Source organism: Erinaceus europaeus, chromosome 10 (assembly GCF_950295315.1).
Source record: "Erinaceus europaeus chromosome 10, mEriEur2.1, whole genome shotgun sequence".
In the NCBI taxonomy this organism is placed as follows: domain Eukaryota; kingdom Metazoa; phylum Chordata; class Mammalia; order Eulipotyphla; family Erinaceidae; genus Erinaceus; species Erinaceus europaeus.
The window spans coordinates 53,675,969-53,699,939 of record NC_080171.1 but is presented as its reverse complement, the minus strand read 5'-3'; the positions used below and the strand labels follow the sequence as shown (position 1 = coordinate 53,699,939).

Sequence of the window (23,971 nt, the reverse complement as noted above, 5' to 3'; positions counted from 1 at the left end):
TTAGGTTCTGCCTTCTTGGGGCCTCTCTGTTATATTGCTAAGCTAATTTGGTTTAAGTCTAATTGATTAGAGAATTTATGGTGCTTTCTTCAGGCACTACAACTAAGAATCCAGGCTTATTGGGCCTAAGTCTGCTCATTAACAACTATTGAATACTATTACTCTGAGTTATATAATTGCCCTAGCTTATAGCTACATGTACACTGTACCCAGTACCCTATATGCTTCCCTATACCTAGCATCTGTCACTTTGTTAGATGGTGTGCTTTCTAAATTGGATGTAGGTATCCCATGTGTTCGGAAAGCTCTCACCAGGTTTGAAGAGTTGTGAGGTTGACATCTCAAGCTCTGTATCTCTGCTTGTAGTCCATTGTAAGTATTCAGTAGCAGCATACTGTTGGGATGACAGCACTAGTAGCAATTGGGTTGAGGTCACCATAGGTGGTATGGTGCTAAGGTATCAGAAGAACTATCAAGAAGCATGGGCATAGTCCTAGAGGTTCTAGGACTAGGAGCAATGAGGACACTAAAGAAAATGCAAGGGGTTTCTTGTAGTCTTAGACAGAGCTTAGAATAGGAATAATCAACTGTTATTAAAACCAGGTTAGTTGGAGGTTTGTTTTTCATGCTAGTTAAGTGGTTAGCATTTATAGCAATATACTAGATCTTACTTTGCTTTGTGGCCTTTAGTGGGATATGAACATCTTCATATTTTAGATACTGCAGTTGACTTAGAAAAACTATATACACACATCTATTTTTAGAGCTCCTTGAATATTTTAAGCCAGTTTCAGAGTTTGATCATCTTTAAATCTGAGGTACTGATAACTTAGACGAAAGCAAATGTTTGTACTTAGAGCTATGGACTAGGCAGTTACAGAACTTGAAGTATTACATCTATTTCCTCTCTGACATGTCACCGAAAGTCTGTGCCCAACCCCTCCCCCCCACACACACCTCTCAGTAACTACTATAGTTTTCCACAGTTTAAAATATCTGTTCCCTGCTTTGTTTTGTGGTTACCATAAATGTAATAACTAGCATTGTGTGTCTAGAAAAGTCTTTTTTAAGTTGATTTTTTTTTTTTTTTACCAGAGCACTGTTCAGCTCTCTGGCTTATGGTGGTGTGGGGGATTGAACCTGGGACTCTGGAGCTTCAGGCATGAGAGTCTGTTTGCATAACCATTATGCTATCTACCCTCCACCCTTTTAAGTTGATCTTGATTAACAAACATTGGTCAGCACTGCCTTCTCCTTTAATTCCTTCCCCTATTTGCTTGTTCTTTCCTATTTTTAATGTGTTCTTAGTTCCAGTCTACTGCTATTCACCCCACTTGGAATGTGTATTCTTTGCTTCCTCCTTTCTTGTGGGACTCAGTTCAGTAGTTCTTATAAGGTGGGGTAGATTGTGGCAAATTCCTTTAAATTTTGAATATTTGAGAAACCCTTTATTTCTCCCTCATATTTGAAGGATAATTTTGCAGGATACGAGATTCGTGGCTGGAATTCCCTCTCCTTTAGAACTTTGAATATATCTTTTTTTTTTTTTTTTTTTTTTGTATATGTCATTCTACTTTCTCCTTGCCTCTAGGGTTTGTGAAGAGAAATCTGATGAATGTCTTATAGCTCTGCCTTTGTATCTAAATTCTTACCTTTTCCTAGCAGCCTGCAAAACTTTTTCCTTGTTGGGAGTTGGGTGGTAGTGCAGCGGATTAAGCGCACATGGCGCAAAGCGCAAGGACCGGCGTAAGGGTCCTGGTTCGAGTCCCTGGCTCCCCACCTGCAGAGGAGTCACTTCACAGGTGGTGAAGCAGGTCTGCAGGTGTCTATCTTTCTCTTCCCCTCTCTTTCTTCCCCTCCTCTCTCCATTTCTCTCTGTCCTATCTAACAACGGCGACATTAATAACAACAACAATAACTACAACAACAATAACTACAGCAACAAAAAGGAAAATAAATAAAATTAATTTTTTTTCCTTATCATTTAGTTTTGATTTACAATAATGTGTCTTGGTGTTGGTCTTTTTGTTTTTATAGATCTGGGTGATTGTTCTGCCTCCTGAATGAGAATGTTTTGAGGGCTTTCTAAGTGAGGGAAGTTCTCAGCTAAAATTGCTCTGAAAATGGACTCTGGGCCTTTGGCCTTTTCCTCCTCCTCAGATACACCTATCACTTTTTTTTTTTTCAGTAGAGCATATTCGATCTTTTGATGGAGTCTGCACTTTCACAAAGAATTGCTTCAGTCTTTCTGAACCATTCCTCTCTCATCTTTGAATTGACCATATCTTCTAGACTGGAAATTATTTCTTTTTAAATTTAAAAAAAAATTATCTTTATTTATTTGGTAGAGACAGTCAGAAATCAAGAGGTAAAGGGGTGAGAGACAGAGACACCTGCAACACTGCTTAACTACTCATGAAGCTTTCCGCCTGCAGGTGGGGGCCAGGGGCTCAAACCCAGATCCTTGTACATTGTAACATGTGCATTCAACCAGGTGCGCCACCACCGGGCCCCTGGAAATTATTTCTTCTAAGGTCTACTTCCTAAGCCTTCTACTTGGGAGTGGATTGCAGTAAAAGTCTTTTACTCCTTGGAGTTCTGTTTCAAAATTTTCTTTCATGCTTCCTAACTTCTTAGTGAGTTTTGATTGAAGTTCTTTCAAGATTTGAAGACTCTTAGTGGTCTCTGTTATGAGTTCCTCTCGTGTTTTAATTCCGTAGTAAAATGCTCTTTCAATTCTCACTTAGATTCTTGGAGAGTGTTCACAATGAGCTTTGTGTAGTCTGTCTCTGAGAGTCTCTCTAAATCTGTAATTCCTTGGATTTCCTGTATTTCATTTCTGTCTGGATGACATGGCACGGTTAGCTGTTCAGTTCTGTTTCTTTGCTTGCACTTTTTTTGTGTGTGCTGGTTATTGCTGGTCAGCAGGTGGTGCTATTGTGATCTCTAGGCTTCTCTTCGTATGATTGGAGGCAGGTGGAATGGGGTGAGTAGGGGGTTGGTTGCTTTGGGCTGTCTTGTGGTCACAAATGCTCCGTTTTATGTTGTGTCCCTGCCTTAAATTCAGAAGGCTAAAACCCCCGAGTCAAAGATTGAGAGGCTTTAAGCCCCTTCCTCTTTTCTTCTGGCACTAGGAACAACCTTCATTGTTTGCTGCTTGCTTTCTGCACTTAAAGTGAAATCACCAAAATGGCACAGCTCAGTGCCCTGGTGCTGGAGCTCTTGATTTGACTGTGCTGTTCTTCATCCTGAGCCCCTACTTCCCCCCTTTATTGGGGGATTAATGTTTTACAGTCGACAGTAAATACAATAATTTGTACATGCATAACATTTCTCAGTTTTCCACACAACAATACAACCCACACTAGGTCCTCTGTCATCCTTTTCCAGGACCTGTATTCTCGCCCCCACCCACCCAGAGTCTTTTACTTTGGTACAGTATGCCAGTCCGAGCCCCTTTTGTCCCAACCTCACGCAAGCACCCCCCTGAGGCTGTAGATCTTTCAGCTGTAGATTATGACTTCAGTTGGGTCTCTTGTATTTATTTGTTGTTTTGGGAGGAGAGATGGTTTGATCCCAGTCATTCCATGCCCATGCCTCCCGGAAGTCCTGTTTTTTTTTAAATTAATTAATTTATTTATTCATGAGAAAGACAGAGAGAGAAAGAATCAGACATCACTCTGGTACATGTGCTACTAGGGACTGAACTCAGGATTTCATGGTTGAGTATCCAGTGCTTTATCCACTGTGCCATCTCCTGGTGGTTATTTATTAATTTATTTATAAAAAATTATTTATAAAAAGAAAACATTGGCAAAAACCACAGGAAAACAGGGGTACAATTCCACATAATTCCCACCACAGAACTCCATGTCCCATCCCCTCCCCTGATAGCTTTCCTATTCTTTATCCCTCTGGGAATATGGACCCAGGATCATTATGGGGTACAGAAGGTGGAAGGTCTGGCTTCTGTAATTGCTTCCCCATTGAACATGGACATTGGCAGGTCGAGCCATACTCCCAGCCTGTCTCTTTCTTTTCCTAGTGGGGCGGGACTCTTGGGAAGCCAGGATCTAGGGGGGTGTCCTGGTTTTTAAATAGATAAATCAATCAGTGGGGTGGAGGAGAGAGCATAGTGGATATGCAAACAGACTGTCATTCCTGAGGCTCTGAGGTCCCAGGTTCAATCCCCTGCCATAAATCAGAACTGTGCAGTTTACTAGTGATTGACAAGACCCTAGGATTAGATGGGTACAATTCCACACAATTTCCACCACCAGAGTTCCATATTCCCTCCCCTCCATTGGAAACTTTCCTATTCTTTATCCTTCTGGGAGTATGGATCCAGGATCATTATAGGGTCCAGAAGGTGGAAGGTCTGGCTTCTGTAATTGCTTCCCCACTGAACATGGCATTGACAGGTTGATCTATACCCACAACCTGTTTCTGTTTTTCCCTAGTGGAGTAAAGCACTGAGGAGGTAGAGTTCCAGGACACATTGGTGAGGTCATCTGCCTAAGGAAGTCTGGTTGGTATCATGTAGCATCTGCAACTTGGTGGCTGAAAAACATTAAGATAGTGACATGATATATACTATGTAGTATACACTATGATGGCATTTTTTGTTTTTATTTCTTTATTGGGGATTAATGTTTTATATTTGACAGTAAATACAATAGTTTGTACATGCATAACATTTCTCAGTTTTCCACGTAACAATACAACCCCCACTAGATCATCTGTCATCCTTTTTGGACCTGTACTCTCCCTGCCCTGCCCACCCCTGAGTCTTTTACTTTGGTGCAATACACCAACTCTAGTTCAGGTTCTACTTGTGTTTTCTCTTCTGATCTTGTTTTTCCACTTCTGTCTGAGTGAGATCATCCCATATTCATCCTTCTGTTTCCGACTTAGTTCACTTAACATGATTTCTTCAAGCTCCATCCAAGATGGGCTGAAAATGGTGAAATCACCATTTTCACTAGCTGAGTAGTATTCCATTGTGTATATATACCACAGCTTGCTCAGCCACTCAGCTGTTGTTGGACACCTGGGTTGCTTCTATTACAAATTGTGCTGCTATGAACATATGTGTACACAAATCATTTTGGATGGGTGTGTTGGGTTCCTTAGGATATATCTCGAGGAGAGGAATTGCAGCATCATAGGGTAATGTGGGCTCTTGCTCTGGGTACCCCACCTTCCTGGCAGTTGGGCTATGGAGGTCAAAGCAGCCTCCTGGGAGTCCTGGGGTGGCTCCGTGTGACTAGGGCAAAGTGCGCATAAAGACAAGGTTGTCAGCTCTGGAAGAGAATCACAGGGTCATTTCGTTTATTGGGGGAGAAAGCAAGCAGATATACCCATAGTCCAGGAAAAGGCTTGAGGTGATCATTAACCCCAACACAATGCATAGTTATATCTTGACATACAAACTATTTGATCACAAGTAAAAAGTTAGCATACAAGGTTTGATTACAAGATTTACAATGTATATTTCTCTGAAGGTAAATTGCAGGCACTTTAGGGCAGTGGGGAAGGGAGGCAGTTGAGCAACAGGATATTTGCAGTGGTTTTCAAGTTAGTCATACACAGTAATTCATGGCCTTTGTTTAAAGGGGAGGAGGAATGGCATGTGTAGAAAGGTGCCCATGTCCGGGGCCCAACCGTCATAAACCCAGAGGTCAGGGGAGACCTGCCATTTTCTTGACCCGGAAGCATGGAGGGCCTGGGGTCTACCCACTCAGACTCTCATGGAAACAATGGCCAGGACTTTCCTGGACAGGGGGCCCAGTTCCCAACAGGGTAGGTCCATTTAAGCCTTCTGAGAGTTCTCCAGACTGCTCTCCACAGAGGTTGGACCAGTTTATATTCCCACCAGCAGTGCAGGAGGGTTCCTTTGTCCCACAACCTCTCCAGCATTTGCTGCTGCTACCTTTTCTGATGTATGACATTCTCACAGGAGTGAAGTGGTATCTCATTGTTGTCTTGATTTGCATTTCTCTGACAATCAGAGACTTGGAGCATTTTTTCATGTGTTTCTCAGCCTTTTGGATCTCTTCTGTGGTGAATATTCTGTCCACGTCCTCTCCCCCATTTTTGGTTGGGGTCATTTGTTTTCTTGTTGTTGAGTTTGGCAAGCTCTCTTTATATTTTGGTTATTTAACTCTTGTCTGATGTATGGCATGTGAAGATTTTCTCCCATTCTGTGAGGGGTGTCTTTGTTTGGGTAGTGGTTTCTTTTGTTGTGCAGAAGCTTTTAAATTTGATGTAGTCCCATAGGTTTATTCTTGCCTTAGTCTTCTTTGTAATTGGATTCATTTCATTGAAGATGTATGACTGCATTTTGTCCATTTACTTGTTGAAGGAAACTGGAATTGTTTCCATTTTTAAGCTATTATGAATAATGCTGCTATAAACATACTAAAATTGCAACATATGTTTTTATTTTTTAGGGGGAGGCAAATACTTAAGAGTTCATTTTTAACAATTAATCTGGGATATAGGGTTGAATATATGTTTAACTTTCTTTTAAAATTAGTTTTTATTGCCACCACGATTATCGCTGGGCCTAGAGCCTGCACAATGAATCCACCATTCCTGGTGGCCATTTTTTAAAAAACTTCTTCTTTTTTGATAGGGCAGTGAGAATTTGAGATGGAAGATAGGGAGAGAGTGAAGCTTCTGCCCTCCAAGTGGGGAGTGGGAACTCAAACCTGGATCCTTGCACTTAATCAGGTGCAACACCACTCAGCCTCTTTTGCTTAACCTTTTAGAAAGCAGTCAATTTTATTCTTTAAAAAATGTTTTTATATTTATTTATTCCCTTTTGTTGCCATTGTTTTATTGTTGTAGTTATTATTGTTGTTATTGATGTCACCATTGTTGGATAGGACAGACAGAAATGGAGAGATGAGGGGAAGACAGAGAGGGGGAGAGAAAGACAACTGCAGACCTGCTTCACCACTTGTGAAGCGACTCCCTTGCAGGTGGGGAGCCGGGGGCTCGAACCGGGATCCTTATGTCGGTCCTTACGCTTTGTGCCACCTGCGCTTAACCCGCTGCGCTACCGCCCAACTTCCTGTTGTAGTTATTATTGATGTCATCGTTGTTGGATGGGACAGAGAGAAATGGAGAGAGGAGGGGAAGACAGAGAGCGGGAGAGAAAGACAGACATCTGCAGACCTGCTTCACCGCCTGGGAAGCGACTCCCCTACAGGTGGGGAGCCGGGGGCTCGAACCGGGATCCTTATGCTGGTCCTTGCGCTTTGCGCCATGTGAGCTTAACCCACTGTGCTACTGCCCAGTGACTCTCAGCAATTTTTTTTTTTTTAAATATTTTATTTACTTATTTTTAATGAAAGAGACGCAGACAGAAAGATACACACAGAGAGCTCCAGCAGTCGATTTTCTAAAGGGTCTGAGTCATTCTATATATATATTTAAATTTCTTTATTGGGGGATGAATGTTTTACATTTGACAGTAAATACAATAGTTTGTACATGCATAACATTTCCTACTTTTCCATATAACAATACAACCCCCAGTAGGTCCTCTGTCATCCTTTTTGGACCTGTATTCTCCTCCCAACCCACCCCAGAGTCTTTTACTTTGGTGCAATACGCCAATTCCAGTTCAGGTTCTACTTGTGTTTTCTCTTCTGATCTTAGTAATAGACAGACAGACACACCTGCAGACCTGCTTCACCACTTGTGAAGTGACTCCCCTGCAGGTGGGGAGCCAGGGTTTGAACTGACATTCTTTTTTTTTTTTTTTTTTTTCCTCCTCCAGGGTTATTGCTGGGCTCGGTGCCTGCACCATGAATCCACCGCTCCTGGAGGCCATTTTTTCCCCCCCTTTTGTTGCCCTTGTTGTAGCTTCCTTGTGGTTATTATTATTGCCCTTGTTGACGCAATTCGTTGTTGGATAGGACAGAGAGAAATGGAGAGAGGAGGGGAAGACAGAGAAGGGGAGAGAAAGATAGACACCTGCAGACCTGCTTCACCGCCTGTGAAGCGACTCCCCTGCAGGTGGGGAGCCGGGGGCTCGAACCGGGATCCTTACGCCGGTCCCTGCGCTTTGCGCCACATGCGCTTAACCCACTGTGCCACCGCCCGACCCCCTGAACTGACATTCTTAAGCTAGTCTTGGAGCTTTGCTCTGGTCCTTGAGCTTTGGGCCATGTAGGCTTAACCCACTGTACTACCGCCTGTCCCCCCGGCCCCCAGTCATTTTAGAAGTGAGAGCTTCACTCTTTTACATCCTTGGCAACAATGCAATAGTATAGTTTTTCTTATGGCTATGGAGTAGAATCTCATTATGACTACATTTGAATATTCATAATGATTATTAATATTATTCAAAATGGTGGGTGTCCAAAAGACTATCCCCAGGTTCAGAGATTAGGAGGCAGGGGTAGATAGCATAATGGCTATACAAAGACTGTTGTGCCTGAGGCTCTGAGGTCCCAGGTTCAGTCTCCAGTATCACCATAAGCCAGAGCTGGTCAGTGCTCTGGTATAAAAAGTATACCATAGGACCTTGCCCTCCACTTGGATCAACAATGGTAGAGAATGTTGTCCATCCAAGGGAGGATGGACAACATACTCTATGCTACACCTGAAGAAGATGGGTCGATAACAGGGCAGCTTGGAATGTCTCTACTCATTGACCACAGAATGTGAGCTCAGATCTACAGGGATGCAGAGGTCACACAGGCTCGAAAGCTGAATATGGGCCCCAGACCAAATCAAATCCATGGATTTTACAGTCAACAATATTTATACCCCTTTCTCATATTAGGGAGCTACTCTCTTCCCTGATCCAGCTTTCTAGTCTTTTTTCCAGACATGACATCATCTCTGTAGACAATAACTTGGATCCACCTGCATATCAGATTTCAGGCTGAGGGAAAAAAAAAACACAACAAAACAAAAAAAAAAAACAGGTATGGTCACAGGCCCTTTGGAATATAACAAAAATATGCCTTCTAGCTATCTACAAAATGGAGGACCCGTCAACTCTTCATCTGCACTATTCCAGCCTTTAGGTTCATGATTGTTCAACAATTTGTTTGGCTTTGTATATTAACTCTCTTTTCATCCAACAGGCTCCAGATGCTAGCATGATGCCGACCAGACTTCCCAGGACACATGACCCCACCAATATGTCCTGGAACTCCACTTCCCCAGAGCCCCACCCTACTAGGGAAAGAGAGAGGCAGGCTGGGTGTATAGATCGAACTGTCAATCCCCATGTTCAACAGGGGAGCAATTACAGAAGCCAGACCTTCCACCTTCTGCACCCCACAATGACCTTGGTTGGGTCCATACTCCCAGAGGGGTAAAGAATAGGAAAGCTATAGTGGGAGGGGATGGGATACGGAGTTCTGGTGGTGGGAATTGTGTGGAGTTGTACCTCTCTTTTCCTATGGTTTTGTCAATGTTTCCTTTTTATAAATAAAAAATAAATATATTAAAAATATATATATATCAGACATTTTCTAGGAAGACTCACAGGATGCTGTGTGCAGTCCTACTCACAGCTGTGGTTTATTAAAGTGAAAGTACTCCACAAAATCAGCCAAGTGCCTGGGATGATGTCTGAAAGAAAACAGGTGAAGGCTTCCCCAAATCCTTTTCCAGGGCAGACTCACAGGGTGTGCAGTGAATTGTGACAATGTGTGAAATGTTGTCTACCAGGAAATCTCATTAGGGACTCAATAGCCATGTTTTTTTAAAAAATTTTTTTTATTGTGGACTGGTTATGTAGTTATATAGTCCCCATCTACCTAGTAGGTATCAAAGCTCCTTGTTCCCAGAGGAAATTAGGTGTTCAGCATGAACTAGAGTGCTTGTACAGTTTAGGTGCAATGGAGTCATTCTCATTAGATAATAGTGGAGGCCCTACTCAAAGCCCTGTTTTCAGCCAAGGGCAGTCTGCAAGCAGGATTTTTCTTCCTGCTTTTCCTTTCTTTCTTTCCCTCCTTCCTTACTTCCCTCCATCCCCTTCTTCCTTCCTTCCTTCCTTCCTTCCTTCCTCTCTCTCCATTTATTTCTCTTTTAAATTTTATTTTAATGAGAGAGAGAGAGAGATACAGAAAGACACAGAGACACAGAGAAAAACTGTTCAGCTCTGGCTTATTGTGGTGCTGGGCTTAAGATTGAACCTGGTACCTTGGAACATTAGGCATGAAAATTTTTTATATAACTATTATGCTGTCTCCTCAGCCCACAGGATATTCAGAGGATAGCATTTTAAAGGTTTTTTTTTTTAAAATTATCTTTATTTATTGGACAGAGACAGCCAGAAATCAAGAGGGAAGGGGGAGATAGGGAGAGAGACAGAGACACACCTACAGTCCTGCTTCATCACTTGCAAATCTTTCCCTCTGCAGGTGGGGGCCTGGGGCTCGAACCTAGGTTCTTATGCATTATAGCATGTGTGCTCAACCCAGTGCATTATCATCTGTCCTGGCCCCCCATTTTAAAATTTTATGTATTAGCTCTTTTCTACAAAAAACATCTTTTCATGCATTAGAAAGTCATATATTTTCTCTGGTGAAATATTTAAAAATCTTTTATTCTTTAATTGGGTGTTGAATTGTAAGAGTTCTTTATATATCCATTGGACAAGTACATGATCAGGTAAATAACTGGAAAGTATCTCTCACAGATTCTACTTCCCTTATTTCTCTTATCAGTGTCTTTGGAGGAATAAATCATTACTAGGTTGTTCTTGCTGGGATGTCACTGATTACGGCAGAGTTTTTTTTAGCTAGAAAGAGAGGGAGAGACACCGCAGCACTGCAGCTTCTTCTAGAGCTGCAATACTCACAGTGGTGTTGGGGGTAGGGGGCTTGAACTTGAGTGGCATGTATGACAAAGCAGGCACCCTACCAGGTGAGCTATCTTGCTGGCCTAGTAAATCATGACCATTTATGAAGCCCAATATGCTAACTAAAAGTGTAATTAGGTATTACATTGATTTTTTTTTTAATTGTAAATATTTGACTAAAACAAGAGGAGTTGAGAGGGAAGTGGAGATAGCAAGGGAGAGTTAAAACTGCAGCTTTGCTTCACCACTTGTAAAGCTATTCCCCTGTAGGTGGTGGCTGGTGGCTTGAATTTGGGGCATTGTGCATGGTCAGCTGTGCTCTGCTAGGTGCACTGCCACCCAGCCCCACCTCCCAACATTCATAGTTTCTTTCTCTTCCTCCTCCTCCTCCTTCTATTCTCCTTCTTCTCCTTCTCCTCCTCCTCCTTCTTCTTTTTCTTCTTCTTCTTCTCTTCCTCCTCCTTCTCCTCCTTCTTCTCCTTCTCCTCCTTCTCCTACTCCTTCTTGTCTTCCTCCTCCTCCTTCTCCTCCTACTTCTTCTCCTCCTCCTTTTTTTTAACCAGAGCACTACTCAGCTCTGGCTTATGGTGGTATGGAGGACTGAACCTGGGATTTTGGAGCCTCAGGCTTAAGGCTCTCTCTCTTTGCATAACCATTATGCTATCTATCCCTGCCCCCAACATTCAAATTTTAAAAAATATTTATTTCCTTGTGTTGCCCTTGTTGTTTTTTTTATTGTTTTTGTTGTTGGATAGGACAGAGAGAAATGGAGAGAGGAGGGGAAGACAGAGGGGAAGAGAAAGATAGACACCTGCAGACCTGCTTCACAGCTTGTGAAGCTTTCCCCATGCAGGTGAGGACTGGGGGCTTGAACTCAGGTCTTTGTGCACTGTAATGTGTGCTCAATCAGGTGTGCCACCATCCAGCCCCCAACATTTAATTTCTTTCTTTTTTTTTCTTAAAGACTTAACATTTATTTATTTATTTTTACTGTCTTTATTTTATTTATTGGATAGAGACAGCTATAAGTTGAGGGGGGATGGGATGTGATAGGGAGAGACAGAGAGACACCTGCAACATTGCTTCACTACTCACAAAGCTTTCCCCCTGCAGGTGGGGACTGGGGGCTCTAACCCGGGTCCTTGCTCATTATAACATGTGCGCTCAACCAGGTTTGCCACCACCCAGTCCCCCAACGTTTAATTTCTTTTTAAAATTTCTTAATTGGGGGATTAATGTTTTATATTTGACAGTAAATACAACAGTTTGTACATGTATAACATTTCTCAGTTTTCCTCTGCCATCCTTTTTGGACCTGTACTCTCCCCCACACCCATCCCAGAGTCTTACTTTGGTGCAATACACCAACTCCAGTTCAGGTTCTACTTGTGTTTTCTCTTCTGATCTTTTCCACTTCTGCCTGAGAGTGAGATCTTCCCATATTCAACCTTCTGTTTCTGACTTATTTCACTTAACATTTAATTCCTATGAGAAAAATTATCTTTAGACAAAATTGAATATCCTGATACTGTAATTTCAAAAATGTTTTGTAGTACTCATTGAGCAAGTCTTGCACTTATTTATTTAAATTTATTCCTAGATGTTGTATTAATTTTGATGTGTTTCTGAGACACTTGCTTTGCTAATTTAAGTTCTGGCTATTGCTAGTATAGGAAGTTTAACTGATTTTGTAAGTTCACCTCGTCTCCTATAGCTTTGCTTAGCTTGTTTCTTATTGCTAGAAGCTTTAAAAATAATTTGTTATTTTTTTTACATGTAGGGTCATGCCATATGAGCATGAAGACAGTATTATTTCTTTCTTTCCAGTATGATTGTCTATCTTTTCTCTTTAAAAGTATTTTATTTAGACCTGCCAGGGAGTCGCTTCACAAGTGGTGAAGCAGATCTGCAGGCAGACGTCTGTCTTTCTCCCCTCTCTGTCTTCCCCTCCTCTCTCCATTTCTCTCTGTCCTATCCAACAATGACATCAACCACAACAACAATAATAGCTACAACAACAATAAAAAACAAGGGCAACAAAAGGGAGAATAAATAAATATAAAAAAATTAAAAATATATTTTATTTAAATTAGAGAGAGAGAGAGAGAGGGAGGGAGAGGGAGAGGGAGATCCAGAGAGAAAGAGACTAGAGCACTGCTCAGCCCTGGTTTATAGTGGTATTTACTGTAGGGATTAATTCTGGGGTTTGGAGCCTCAGTCTTTTTGCCTAACCATTATGCTGTTTCTCCAGTCCATGCCTTTCTAATTCCACTGCTGAGAACCTCCAGTAGAGTGTTGTGTAGAAGTGGTGAGAGTGGGGATAGATAACATAATGGTTATGCCAAGTCTCTCTCATACCTGAGGCTCCAAAGTCTCAGATTCAATCCCCTGTACTGCCATAAGCCAGAGCTAAGCAGTGCACCGGTTAAAAAAAAAAGAAAGAAAGAAAAGAAAAGAAAGAAAGAAAGAAAATAAAAGTGATGAGAAGGCACATTTTGCTTTGTCTACACATCAGGGAAGAAACATTTCTGTCTTTTATCACTAAAAGTAGTTGTAGCCTTTCTGTAGACACTCTTATCAGACTGTGGAAATACCTGTTCTCTTAATTTGTTGAGGCTATTTTATCCACATTGTATTTATTTGTTGAAGGTCTGGGTAGTGTGAATTGGGAGTGCTGCAGGCTGTTTACAGGCTGTTTACAACCCACAGTGGCAGTTTTGAATAGGGGATGATTCTCATCAAAGTCTGAGGGAAGAGGTAAGGTATTCTTATTCTGCCACTTACAATATTCAAGCAAGTTGTCAGGAGAAAGTTAATGCCTGGCACCACAGTTCTTCTCTAAGGTCATGCCAATGTCAAGGGTCAATACACAGGCTGTTCCAGGGCTTCCAATAGCTCCTTCCTCTCTCTGTTACCCCTTGTAGGTTTCCTCTCTCCCCATTAGGGTCCCCGCCACTTAACAGGAAGACATGGGATGGCTTCACCTTCTGTTTTTATTTAGAATGCTCTAAACTTCTGCTTGCCTCTAGATCCACTTTATTTATTTTCTTTTATTTTGTTTTTTTGCCTCCAGAGTTCTCTCTGGGACTTGGTGCCTGTGGGGAGCCAGGCCTCCACTTTTTAGAGCCAAGGAACCCATAGACGGTCGGGACTAGATTGTGGCACACCTGGTTAAGCGTACCTATCTATCATCATGCATAAGGATCTGGGTTTGAGTCCCTGCTTGACACCTGCAGGGAGAACACTTCATGGGTGATGAAGCAGGTCTACAGGTGTCTATCTTTCTCTTTCCCTCTCTAGCTACAATTCCTTCTCAGTTTCTCTCTATTCTGTCAAATAAGAAAAATAAAATAAAATAGGTAAAAAAAAAAAAAAGGAAAAAATGGTCGCCAGGAGCAGTGGATTCGTAGTGCCAGTACTGAGCCCCAGTGATAACCCTGGTAGAGGGAAAAAAAGTCATAAAGTAAATAAATTAGCTTTTGTAGGCCAAGAATCAAAATAAGGAATGCTTGCCCAATTTACTTCCCTCAAATCACTTTATGGGGGAGGGGGAGATAATGATTTAGAAGACAACTGTTACATGAATACAGTTGTGTGTGTATGTCTGTCTGTCCCATGTTTCCCCCCTCCCCCCCCCACTTCTGGCTTATGGTGGAGCTAGGGCTTGAATTTGGGACTTTCAGTGCCTCAAGCACGAAAGTCTTTTTTGCATAACTATTATGCTATCTCCCTAGCTCAAGGGTAGTTTTCTTATTGTTCCATATAGGTGTCTGCACACTATACCTGTCACTAACTGCTGTCTTCTTCTTTTTTAAAATATTTTATTTTTTTAATATTTATTTATTCCCTTTTGTTGCCCTTGTTGTTTTATTGTTATAGTTATTATTGTTGTTAGATAGGACAGACAGAAATGGAGAGAGGAGGAGAAGACAGGAGGGGGAGAGAAAGATAGATACCTGCAGACCTGCTTCACTGCTTGTGAAGTGACTCCCCTGCAGGTGGGGAGCTGGGGACTGGAACCCGGATCCTTATGCCTGTCCTTGCGCTTTGCACCACCTGCGCTTAACCTGCTGTGCTACTGCCTGCCTCCCAACTGCAGTCTTCTTTTATCAGCATGCTTGCATTCTTCCCCTTCGCCTCCCCTCCTCTTCCTTTTTTTTTTTTTTTTAATATACAAAAAGCAATTTATTAACAGAAAATAGTAACTTGAGGAGTCCTGTTCACAGATGGTGACCACCGTGACACCCCTGCCTGCGAGTGCTGTTGGAGGGGGTGGGGGTCAACATCCACAATGTGCCTAATTTTCATTCCTGCATGGGCCAGGCCTCTGAGGGCTGACTGGGTCCCAGGTCCAGGTGTCTTGATCCTATTTCCTCCTGTGGCACAGAGTTTGATGTGGAGGGCTGTGATGCCCAATTCCTTGCACCTTTGGGTGGCATCCTGGGCAGCCAGAATGACAGCATATGGAGATGATTCATCTCTGTCAGCTTTCACCTTCATCCCACCAGTTACACGGCAGATGGTTTCCTTGCCAGAAAGATCAGTGACATGGCCGAAGGTGTTACTGAAGGATGCAAAGATGTGGCAGACACCAAACACGTTTTCTCCTTTAGCTAGGTCCAAGGCTGATGACATGTTCTTCCTTCTTTTCCTTCCCCTTGCAAGGTACCATTTCTGCGCATTTTGTCCAGACTCCACCACCAGAAAGAGAGGGCTACAGGGGGTAGGATTCCCTTCTTCTTCTATATCATCATCATCATAATGATAATGTTAATGACAATAACTTATTTGTATTAACCAGAAATAATAGTATAATAATAATAGTTGTTATTATTATTGTTATTATTATTATTAACCAGATCACTGCTCAGCTCTGGCTTATGGTGGTACAGGTGATTGAACCTGGGACCTTGAAGCCTCAGGCATGAAAGTCTTTTTGCCTGACAACTATACTATTTCTCCAGCTCATTTGTACAATTGTTAAAAAATATTTTATTTATTTACTAATGAGAAACATAGGAGGAGAGAGAAAGAGCCAGACATCACTCTGGCACATGTGCTGCTGGGGACTGAACTCAGGACCTCATGCTTGAGAGTCTGATGCTGTATCCACTGCACCACCTCCCGGCACTCATTTGTACAATTAAAAAAAATTATCTTTATTAGATCTAATAATGATTGACAAGATTGTGGGATAAGAGGGGGTACAATTCCATACCACTACCACCACTGTGGGTGGCCACATGTGCCCTTAAGGTTGCTATTGGCATGGCCGTAGAGTCTTTGTTAAAAGATAAGTTCCTGGGAGTCGGGTGGTAGCACAGCAGGTTAAGCACACATGGTGCAAAGTGCAAGGACTGGCATAAAGATGCCGGTTCAGGCCCCTGGCTCCCCACCTGCAGGGGGTTTCTTCACATTTGGTGAAGCAGATCTGCAGGTGTGTCTCTTTCTCTCCTCTCTGTCTTCCCCTCCTTTCTCCATTTCTCTCTGTCCTATCCAACAACCACAATATCAATAACAACAACAATAATAATTACAACAATAAAACAACAAGGGCAACAAAAGGCAATAAATAAATAAATACTAAAAAAAAAAAAAGATAAGTTCCCGCTTCCCTACACCTTAGAGTCTTTGTTAAAAGATAAGTTCTTTTTCCCCATGAATCACCCAGGACCTTGCAGATAATAGCTGATTACCATGACAAATAATAATAATAATAATAATAAATAAATAGGAAAGATACATCCCCAAATACTCAGTTGGCTAAGGCACCAAACCTCTTTTTCTATAAAAAATTCAAATCAGATGCCCTGCTAACCACGAGAAGCAGATTGTTTGTGTTTCTTCCACAGGAATCCGGGAAAAAACCATCTGGACCCCTGCACACCCTGACATCACCCACTAGATGGCACGACTACAGTGGCACCCCCCCCGAAACCCTAGATGTAACCTGACGCGATCTGAAGAACCTGATTCACAGACTCCAAAGACAGAACTTTTTACTGCCTGTATGCCTTTCCTGCTTCTGCTTTGACTGTCACGTTTTGGCGGTTCCAGCTCACTCTACAGAAAAGTGGAATTCCAGAGGCTGACCTTCCTCATGTAGCATTTCATCCCCTGCCATTTCTCCCCCTAGTCGCCTACTTTGGACTGAGACTTCTATCGGACTTGCTGGTATACCCTTTGGACACTTTAGACAATTTTACAGCAGCTTCCTTGCCTTCATGTTGCTGGTTTTTCATAGACTGACCCTGAGTAGTTCATAGACTTTACAGACTGTTGCCCTGGCCATTAGATAAAAGGAAAGGGGGAGATGCTGGGAAATTGTGCAGATGCAGTCACATCTGCCATGTTGTCCCCTCAGGCTACTGCTAGTTCCCTCGAGAGTTGGGACATTCTTGGAGTGCCTGTTCTGCCATGTTGTGCCCTCAGGGCATTGTCTATTTCCCCTGCGATATTTGGAGTGCTTTGGTTACTCCTCCCCCTTCCCATTCTCACGAGAGTTATTATCCTATCCTGGAGTGCTGTGGTTACTCCTCCCCCTTCCCATTCTCACTAAAGCTGCTCCTATAAAAGCCCTTCTCCTTCCGCACCTCTCTCTCTTGCCAATGCTTCAACTCAGTGTTTAGACGCAGGAAAGGTTACTGCATGAGGTGGCCATTTTCACTACCTCCACGTGGCCCAACCTGCTTCTCTAGCACCCAACTCTGAGGTGCCAGCACAAATAAAGATTTGTGTTCCCTCTTCACTCCAGACCTCCTCTCTCTCTTCTCCACGACGCAGAACAACACCACCACCAGAGTTCCATATCCCCTCCCCTTCATTGGAAGCTTTCCTATTCTTTATCCCTCTGGAAGTATGGACCAAAGATCTTTATGGGATGCAGAATGTTGGAAGGTCTGGCTTCTGTAACTGCTTCTCCACTGGACTTGGGGGCATTGACAGGTCGATCCATATCCATATTCTGTTTCTATCTTTCCCTAGTGGGGTAGGTCTCTGGGGAGCTGGGGTTTCAGGACACATTGATGAGGTTGTCTGCTCAGGGAAGCCAGGCTGGTATCATGGTAACACCAACAACTTGGTGGCTGAAAAGCATTAAAATATAAAGGAGAACAAATTGTTTAATAATCAGGAACCTAAAGGTAAGAATATAGCAAATGAGATTTGGGGCTTTCATGTTGGAAGAAGCTCAGAAGTCTATTTTAGCTATATTCTGATGGGCCCCTGACTTCACTAATTAAAAAAACTTAAAAATTATCTTTATTGGATAGAAACAGCCAGAAATCTAGAGGGAAGGGGATTTTAGAGAGATCGAGACAGAGAGACACCTCCAACATTGCTTCACTACTCATAAAGCTTTCCCCTGCAGGTGGAGACTGGGGGCTTGAAACTGGGTCCTTGCACATTGTAAAGCTGGCTTTAACCTGGGCCCTAGGAGCATCAAGTATGAAAGTCTTTTGCACAACCACTAGGCTGTCTGCCCATCCCATGTGTCATAAAATATTAAACAACAAAAAAAAATCTTTCAAGCACTTAAAAATCTGAAAAGTATTAGCTTGCAGTATACAAAAACAAGTGAAAGGGGAGGACTAACTTAGTACTTATATAAAAGACCATAATGCCTGGGTGGAGGGTAGATAGCATAATGGTTATACAAAGAGATTCTTGTGCCTGAGGCTCCAAAGTACCAAGTTCAATCCCCTGCACCACCATAAACCAGAGCTGAGCAGTGCTCTGGTAACAAATAAAATTAAAAAAAAAAAAAGAAATAAAGAAAGACCATCATGCCTGAGGCTAAATTCCATGCCTGAGGCTCCAAGGTCCCAGATTCAGTCCCCAGTACCTTTGTAAGATAGTTGGCGGTGTTTTCATTGAAAAGTCAAATCTATAGATGCCAGCCCCTACTGATTTGAAGGGACCTTTGGTGCTGTGGTGTCTTTTCTTTTCGCTGCCTATCTAAAATCAAACAAACAAAACAGGTGGCCAATTAAATTTGGTTTTCAGACAATTATTTGCTGACTTATTCTGGAAACTAATGTGAAGAAAATAAACCCCCAAGCAGTAAAATTACTTAATTAATAATCTTGCAGTCTACAAATCCTGTGACTGACTCACTCACCTATTCACTAAAACTGATGAAGTTAGGATGAGAAATAAAACTATACATAAGGATTGTCAACACCTGAAGCTCCCATTTCTCATAACCAAAATTCCAAGGAACCTATCAAAATAATGTCTTCTGAATTTGCTTCATGATCAGAACCACCTGGCTTCTTGCTGAAACTATAGTCCCAAACCAGAGTTTTTTTTTTCTTTTCTACCAGGGTTATCTCTGGAGCTCAATGCCTGCACAAGAATCCACTCCTCTCAGTGGCCATTCCCCCCCCCCCCCCCCACTTTTCTTTTTATTTGATAGAACAGATAGAAATTGGGAGGTGGGGCTGGAGATAGGGAAAATGAGATACCTACAGACTTGCATCACCATAGGTGAAGTTCCCTACACCTGTTAGGGAGCAGGGGTTTGAACTCAGGTCCTTGAACATGGTAATCCAGAAGAGATTTTTGATGCTGGAGGTTTCTGGGTAGGACTGTAGTGGTTATCAGAATCAGGTAAACTGAAGTAACATTATACTAGGGGAAGATTGGTTACAGAAGACAAGAGTCCTTAAGGCTGCTTAAAATGTGGGCCCTACAAATATATATTAATATAGATAGTTATAGAAATAATAGTCAACCCAGATCTGTGATCTTGGGAGAACGAGTGCAGTTTCCAATGGAGGAAATGGGGAATGGGGGGGGGGCAAAGGTGTGGAATTATACCCCTGCTACCTTATAATTTTGCAAATCAATATTAAATCACTAATAAAAAAAAGTGGGCCTTAGGCTAACAGCAGTCCCCCCCACCCCCAAGTTTGTTGCACCAGAAAGTCTGTTCACTTAAGCTCTACAGGCTCAGAAACTCTATGGGCATGGCAAGTTAGCTATTCAATCCAGGCGATTTGATGCACTTGAAACTTGAAACTTGAGAGCCCCAAGACTTTGCTAGCATCTGGAGAAGGAACCCAGCACCCACCCAAGCAGTAAATGGTTAAGCACTCCAAAACTGCTTTGTTCCTACACTAGGAAGCCAGAGACTTGGTGTTCTTTCACCGGGAGAATTTGGAAATGATACTTAACGCATGAAAAAGGGGCACCAAGGTTTCTTAGAAAACCTCACCTAATGTGAGGACAGTGGAGTTTTCAGCTTTTTCGAGCAAGCAGTCATGGTGTTGGCTGACTGGTGAGCCCACAGACTTTCCAAAGTGATGTTCTTAATCTTTAGGTTTCTGAAGGTTTAGTGGGGAACCTTTGTCCTAGGCCCTCAGGTGGGCAATAGGGACTTTTTGACCTCACAAGAGCCCCTTGTGACATTATTGCCCCCCACAGGTGCTCCTCTCGCCTTCGTGACGTCACAGAAGCCCCGCGGGCCATAAGCCTTTGGACTTTCTGGGCCCACTGGCTGCACCTGGAGCTCCAGGTGCGAGGGTGGGGCGTGCAGTAGCGAGCGTGCCCGGAAGTCCTCCAGGCTGGCGTGCAGCGCGCTTTGCGAAGCTCTTTCCAAAAGGAAGGAGAGGACTACCAGATTTTGCAAAAGGGCCACTTAAGTATTGTCACTTTTTAAACTACATAGAACATTTGCCAAGGCCCTTGAGGTTTGCTGTGGCCTTAGAGAAGGAGCTGGGGTTCCAAGGCAGCAGCACTAGTGGTGGTTGCTCTGCGCGGAAATGCAGACCGGGAAGGCCCAGCTGAAGAAGTGCATCTGTGACTTGTGCTCCTGTGGGTAAGGTGACCCCACCCAGTCCAAGTAACCATTAATTTGGATTTTTCGTACCCGAGGAATGAATCTGCACTGTAAAACCCTGAGCTGCGGGGTTAGGCACCATCTCAGTGGAGTTGTTCACTTGTCCACCCAATTTTAGGTGCAGTGTTGTGAACCAGGATTCAGTGAGTTAGATGACTGTCTTTGCGCATTTTCCTTTTTCCTTCACTTCAGAGCTGCTTGGAGGTTGAAAATGAGAACCGCCTGGGATAGATTGTGTGCCCTTTCCTTCCTGTCATCACCCAGAAAAGTGTCTTGACTAGGATTAAAAAAAATTCTTGGCCAGGTTGGTAGGTCTTGTTACTTTAGCTGAATACTTTTTGGAAGCTGATACGGTGGGTGGAGTGTTTGTTATTTTGTTATTTGATACGGTGGAGTGTTTGTTATTTTGTTATTTCTGGGGCTTCACTGCTCTGGGCTGACTTTCTCAGAGATAGAGGCAGAAATAGTGATAGAGATTAAGTAAAGGCAGGGCCAGGCTGTGTGGCACACCTGGTTAAGCACACATGTTATAGTGCTCAAGGACCTGGGTTCAAGTCCCTGGTCCCCACCTGCAGGTGTCTCTGTTTCTATCCCTCTTTACTTTTCCTTCCCCTCTCAATTTCTCTTTGTCCAATATATGTTAATAATAATAATATATGTTAATAATATATATGTGAAATGAAGTAATGCATCAAAGCTTCCTTCAATGTGAAGGGGTCCCATCTCAGATCTGGGTGGCAAGCATGGTAAAGCAGCAAACTATCCACATGAGCTATTTCTGGGTTCTAAAGATCTATTTTTATGAGAGGCAAGCAAAACAGACCACTGCTGTGGTATATGTAGTGCTGGCAATCATGCCTGGGGCCTCATGCTTGCAGCTCCTGTACTCTGTATGCTGAGCCCCCTTCTGGGCTGCTGGAAAAGGAGTCTTTTTAGTATGTGTAAAGTATTTGTAAAATTGAATAAGAACTTTTGCACTCACTTGTTCTGGCTAAGCCAGGTGTCTTAACTGACCAGTTGCTTTTTTTTCCCTCCAGGGTTATTGCTGGGGCTTGGTGCCTGCACTACGAATCCACTGCTCCTGGAGGCTATTTTTTCCCCCCTTTTTGTTGCCCTTGTTTATATTAACAATAATATCATTGTTATTATTGTTATTGCTGTCATCGTTGTTGTTGGATAGAACAGAGAGAAATCGAGAGAGGAGGGGAGGATGGGGGAGAGAAAGATAGATGCCTGCAGACTTGCTTCACCGCTTGTGAAGTGACCCCCTTCCAAGTGGAGAAGGGGTGCCTCACACCAGGATCCTTTTTTTTTTTTTTTCTCCCCACCCACCCATCCACCCCAGAGTCTTTTACTTTGGTGTAATGCTCCAATTCCATTTCAGGTTCGACTTGTGTTTTCTTTTCTAATCTTGTTTTTCAACTTCGGCCTGAGAGTGAGATCATCCCATATTCATCCTTCTGTTTCTGACTTATTTCACTCAACATGATTTTTTCAAGGTCCATCCAAGATCGGCTGAAAACGGTGAAGTCACCATTTTTTACAGCTGAGTAGTATTCCATTGTGTATATATACCACAACTTGCTCAGCCACTCATCTGTTGTTGGACACCTGGGTTGCTTCCAGGTTTTGGCTATTACAAATTGTGCTGCCAAGAACATATGTGTACACAGATCTTTTTGGATGGATGTGTTGGGTTCCTTAGGATATATCCCCAGGAGGGGAATTGCAGGGTCATAGGGTAGGTCCATTTCTAGCCTTCTGAGAGTTCTCCAGACTGTTCTCCACAGAGGTTGGACCAATTGACATTCCCACCAGCAGTGCAGGAGGGTTCCTTTGACCCCACACCCTCTCCAGCATTTGCTGCTGTTACCTTTTCTGATGTGTGACATTCTCACAGGAGTGAAGTGATATCTCATTGTTGTCTTGATTTGCATTTCTCTGACAATCAGAGACTTGGAGCATTTTTTCATGTGTTTCTCGGCCTTTTGGATCTCTTCTGTGGTGAATATTCTGTCCAATTCCTCCCCCCATTTTTGGATGGGGTTATTTGTTGTCTTGTTGTTGAGTCTGGTAAGCTCTTTATATATGTTGGTTATTAAACTCTTATCTGATGTATGGCATGTAAAGATCTTCTCCCATTCTGTGAGGGGTCTCTTGATTTGGGTAGTGGTTTCTTTTGCTGTGAAGAAGCTTTTTAATTTGATGTAGTCCCATAGGTTTATACTTGCCTTAGTCTTCCTTGTAATTGGATTCGTTTCATTGAAAATGTCTTTAAAATTTATGCGGAAAAAAGTTCTTCCAATATTTTCCTCTAAGTATCTGATAGTTTCTGGTCTAACATCCAAGTCCTTGATCCACTTGGAATTTACTTTTGTATTTGGTGAAATACAGTGATTCAGCTTCATTCTTCTGCATGTTTCAACCCATTGTTTCCAACACCATTTGTTGAAGAGACTCTGCTTTCCCCATGTAATAGTCTGGGCCCCTTTGTCAAAGATTAGATGTCCATAGGTGTGGGGCCTCATTTCACACCAGGATCCTTTTAAAGACCTTTGCTGGGTGAAGCTTCGCCTCAGGGAGAAGTCATGGGTGTTAGTAAAAGACTTGCTGCTGACCTCGCTATTTTTCACAATGAAAAGCTAGTCCATTACTTCCCAGGATATCTGTGGGGGAGAGAGGGGCAGCAGGGAGCTGGGTTGGAGTGTGGCAGAAGAGGAATAATAAGAGGGTGGGCTTGCAGGGGGGATGTGGGAGTGGGGAGAATTAACTCTCCTAGGCTGTCCCTGTGGGCTCTTAGGCAGGCAATGGAACTTATTTAGTATTTGCTGGGGAGTAAAGAAAACTGCGTGAGACTTCTGCTAATGGATCCTGTTTAATATGTTAGCATCTTGAAATCAGAAAGTGTCCACCGTAATGTGTTACATGAATCTAAACGGTCATCAGTACTGGAGAGAATTAAGAGTGTTTTAATGGGTTAGAACTCCTTTTTGATATTTAATTTTTTAATTGATTTAATAATGATCAACAAGACCATAGGATAAGAGGGGATACAATTCCATAGAATTCTTACCACCAGAGTTCTGTATCCCATCTCCTCCATTGGGAGCTTTCCTATTCTTTATCCCCCTGGGAATATGGGCCCAGGATCATCATGGGGTACAGAATGTGGAAGGTCTGTCTTCTGCAATTGCCTCTCCACTGGACATGGGTGTTGGCAGGTCGATCCGTACTCCATGGGTTAGAACTCTTGCACATCTCTGGTACCAGTGGTTATTTCTCAACTCTGGCTGCTC

At 42.8% G+C, this 23,971-nt stretch overlaps 1 protein-coding gene and 1 pseudogene across 1 annotated transcript in view; one reads left to right on the top strand and one right to left on the bottom strand.

The window, feature by feature from the left end:
• Positions 1-15,054: 15,054 nt before the first annotated feature.
• On the bottom strand, positions 15,055-15,512 carry LOC103125232 (small ribosomal subunit protein uS11-like; annotated as a pseudogene).
• A 4,861-nt stretch (positions 15,513-20,373) lies between these two features.
• The window catches only part of SAXO1 (stabilizer of axonemal microtubules 1), a 174,680-nt gene continuing 171,082 nt past the window's right edge, over positions 20,374-23,971 (top strand). Inside the window, exon 1 of the mRNA XM_060198935.1 lies at positions 20,374-20,654. Coding sequence (XP_060054918.1) covers positions 20,599-20,654 — 56 coding nt within the window. The 5' untranslated portion in view covers positions 20,374-20,598. The remainder of the gene's footprint in view (positions 20,655-23,971) is intronic.